Source organism: Salmo trutta, chromosome 4 (assembly GCF_901001165.1).
Source record: "Salmo trutta chromosome 4, fSalTru1.1, whole genome shotgun sequence".
NCBI lineage: Eukaryota > Metazoa > Chordata > Actinopteri > Salmoniformes > Salmonidae > Salmo > Salmo trutta.
Window position 1 is genome coordinate 13,068,522 of NC_042960.1, and position 4,069 is coordinate 13,072,590.

At 45.4% G+C, this 4,069-nt stretch overlaps 1 protein-coding gene across 1 annotated transcript; it reads right to left on the bottom strand.

Annotated features, from left to right (window-relative positions):
• Positions 1 to 1,304: 1,304 nt before the first annotated feature.
• Positions 1,305 to 2,786, bottom strand: LOC115191335 (zinc finger protein 214-like). Its single transcript, XM_029749214.1, has one exon. It carries the CDS (start codon positions 2,658 to 2,660, stop codon positions 1,560 to 1,562), a length of 1,101 nt encoding a protein of 366 aa, XP_029605074.1. The 5' UTR covers positions 2,661 to 2,786; the 3' UTR covers positions 1,305 to 1,559.
• Between the last annotated feature and the right edge of the window lie 1,283 nt (positions 2,787 to 4,069).

Here is a 4,069-nt window from a genome sequence, read left to right on the forward strand (position 1 = left end):
TTAACCTGGATTAAACATTTCAGGTAGCCTTCCAAAAGCTTCCCACAATAAGTTGGGTGAATTTTGGCCCATTCCTCCTGACAGAGCTGGTCTAACTGAGTCAGGTTTGTAGGCCTCCTTGCTCGCACACGCTTTTTCAGTTCTGCCCACAAACTGTCTATAGGATTGAGGTCAGGGCTTTGTGATGGCCACTCCAATACCTTGACTTTGTTGTCCTTAAGCCATTTTGCCACTACTTTAGAAGTATGCTTGGGGTCATTGTCCATTTGGAACCAAGCTTTAACTTCTTGACTGATGTCTTGAGATGTTGCTTCAATATATCCACATAATTTTCCTACCTCATGATGCCATCTATTTTGTTAAGTGCACCAGTCCTCCTGCAGCAAAGCACCCCCACAACATGATGCTGCCACCCCCATACTTCACGGTTGGGATGGTGTTCTTCGGCTTGCAAGCATCCCCCTTTCTCCTCCAAACATAACAATGGTCATTATGGCCAAACAGTTCTATTTTTGCTTCATCAGACCAGAGGACATTTCTTCAAAAAGTACTATCTTTGTCCCCATGTGCAGTTGCAAACCGTAGTCTGGATTTTTTTATTGCGGCTTTGGAGCAGTGGCTTCTTCCTTGCTGAGCGGCCTTTCAGGTTATGTCGATATAGGACTCGTTTTACTGTGGATATAGATACTTTGGTACCTGTTTCCTGCAGCATCTTCACAAGGTCCTTTGCTGTTGTTCTGGGATTTATTTGCACATTTCGCACCAAAGTACATTCATCTCTAGGAGACAGAATGCGTCACCTTCCTGAGTGGTATGATGGCTGCGTGGTCCTATGGTGTTTATACTTGCGTACTATTGTTTGTACAGATGAACGTGGTACCTTCAGGCATTTGGAAATTTCTCCCAAGGATGAACCAGACTTGTGGAGGTCTACAATTTTTTTCTGAGGTGTTGGCTGATATCTTTTGATTTTCCCATGATGTCAAGCAAAGAGGCACTGAGTTTGAAGGTAGGCCTTGAAATGCATCCGCAGGTACACCTCCAATTGACTCAAATGATGTCAATTAGCCTATCAAAAGCTTCTATAGCCATGACATCATTTTCGGGAATTTTCCAAGCTGTTTAAAGGCACAGTCAACTTAGTGTATGTAAACTTCTGACCCAGTTGAATTGTGATACAGTGAATTATAAGTGAAATAATCTGTCTGTAAACAATTGTTGGAAAAATTACTTGTGTCATGCACAAAGTAGATGTCCTAACCGACTTGCCACAACTAAAGTTTGTTAACAAGAAATTTGTGGAGTGGTTGAAAAACGAGTTTTAATGACTCCAACCTAAGTGTATGTAAACTTCCGACTTCAACTGTATATGCCTTTATATATCACACAATGTCTGGATGCAATATTCTACCCAGCAAAATTCAACACTGAAATCTGATAATCTCGTTATTCCAAATGCATCTGTGGGTATTTTCTGCTGACAAAAATAAAAATGAATCCTTGGATTTAGTGAAGGGTTTTATCTCAAGTCAGAAGCTATCAAGTGGAATGGTTATTTTCTATTGAGTGGAATGTTTTTTCTGCTGGTGTATCCTGAGGTAGGTCCTCTCTGAGAACCTATTCTCACAAAGGGGGCAGCTGTATGGTTTCTCCCCTGTGTGACCCCTCTGGTGCCTCTTCAGGTCACCAGCCTGGGCGAAACGCATGTGACACAGGGTACAGCTGTAGGGTTTTTCCCCTGTGTGGACCATCTGGTGTCTCTTCAGGTGGCCAGCCTGGGTGAAGCGCATATGACACTGAGTACAACTAAAGGGTTTCTCCCCTGTGTGGACCCTCTGGTGGATCTCCACCTTCTGGAGGCAGCTGAATCCTTTCTTACAGAACATGCAGAGGAACCGTTTCTCTTTACTGTTGCCTGATGTGGCTCCTCCTCCCTGAGCCTGGGCTCTAGCCCTGTCGTTTGAGTTCAATACCTGATCGAAAAGGACATGGCCGTGTGAATCGGAAGGCCCCATCGACGTGGACACTGGGTCGCGATCCCCGAGCATGTGTAAAGGGGAGTGGGTAATGACATCTGGATTTGTCTCTAAGCTTTTCCTGTAATCTAAGAAATCTCTGCCCTGTGAGTGTCCGTCTCCTAGGTGACTAGCTGCATTCCATGTGGGAGGAACGTCGCCCTCCACTTTCACAGTCACTTCATCTACGACCAGACCCTCCCCATTCTCATCTAGGCACCCTTCAGAGTATACACTACTACTGTGCCGGTTCCAGTCCCCTCTTGACAGATCAGTGTGTCTCTCTAAAACCAAGGGCATGTTGCCAGGGTCCATCTCTGTAGTGTAAGAACAAGACGGATCATTACCACCAGTGTCTAACGCGTCACCATCCCCAAAGGAATGAACCGTCCTCTGGTGAAATATCGGTAAATACTCTGAGCCAGAAGCAGGAGGACAGCCCAGTGGCTCCAGTCTCTCTGGGTCTGATCTGTGGTCAGATCCTGTGTGTAACAGCCTGTGTGTTACAGTTAAAGTATTGGTATCTGTCTCTGTCTTGAGGACGGTGTTCAGTGGTCCACTGACCTCCGTGATGCTGTGTCGGGTTCTGGGCTGCAGTGGGGCGGTGGTGGAGTCCTGCATGGCTACAGGGGGCACTCCAGCCATTCCAGTCTGAATGTCTCTGCTTTGCCGTGGGTCCTCCTCTCCTTCAGACCTCTCCAGCTTGACCCCAGGACCTGTATCTGCAGACTGACACAAGAAAAGTGGAGGTTATTACCGGTAAATGAGTTGAATTGTATAACAATGTTGTAGGGAAGTCTCACAAGCTCCCCTATGGCAGATAAAGATGTACATGTAAGCAAGTGAATAGCTGAGGGGAGCCTTACTGAAATAAACTGGCCACATTTGATGTCACACTATGATACTAACCTCTATCATGATAACATGCTGGGTTGAGGTTCCACTCCCCTCATCAACTGTGATTGGTTGGTCATCTCTCCATGTATTGTGTCCTGCTGGCTTCACAAAGCTCTTGTGGCCTCCAGTTAGATGTCCTTCACCTGAGAACGTGATTGGGGAACAAACTTCGTCAGAATAGGCAACCAAAATTAATAATTAATGCATGTGTGTTATATTAAACATAGAGAAGGGAGTAAAATGTAGGCAAGCAATAAACATTTCAGAACAACTACTAGTCGAATAAGACATGGGAGAGATGACGAATTTTGGCAAACAGATTTATTTATAGACTAATACACTTGAAACAAATAGCCAAACTGAAAACTGGAGACATTACTAGTGCCTCCACCGCGATCAAAGGACACAAATAAAAAATGTGTACTGTCTTCTAGGGTGGCTAATGCTACTTCCTGATGTTGCCAGACTCACGTGGTGTGCAACATCAGAAAGTGGTGGTCGAATTATTAGTATAGTACGCACATTTCGTCCGTGTTTTCCCCACAGACGAGCCATTAACTCAAGTTAAGAAGGAAACTGAAGCCTTTGCAGCCTGAAGTTGTTTTATGTACCAGCCGATCCATGGGAGACAAGTGTATTGCTGGCCGAATACATTAAAGTTGGACGTAGGATGCCAAATGATGTAAAAGGCCGGTTGGACTAGGCTATATATGAACGGCGACAGCCACCGCTGCCTCGGCCTTCTGCTAAATGTACCTCTTGCCATTCCTCTGTATCGGTCGAGGATCTTGACACTACTGGAACGACTGGCGAGGACGCGCTCTCGAATTGTCCTCTCTGCGCGCTCCCGTGCCACCTTCAGTTCCAATAACTGTAGCTTCCTCCGCAATCCCCTGTTTTCTTTCTGGTTTTGAGTTATTTCCAAACGAAACACTGCATAGTCGTCGTCTACGACTTTACAGATCTCTGCCACGGCTGCATTCGCTAGAACCTCCATGATGGAGGCTATTTGAGTGTGAAAATCCACACAGTTAACGTTAGCCATTTTTAGCTAACCAGCAGCCAGATAGCATCTATAAACAAAGCCCCGGGACCAATGCGAATTAAACACTGCCTGGGGTAATTATGTTAAATGTCTAAATAACAACGCTTCTTTC

Excerpts from the sequence above, each read along its gene's own strand:
- LOC115191335 (XM_029749214.1), bottom strand. The coding sequence starts at position 2,660 with ATGGCTGGAGTGCCCCCTGTAGCCATGCAGGACTCCACCACCGCCCCA.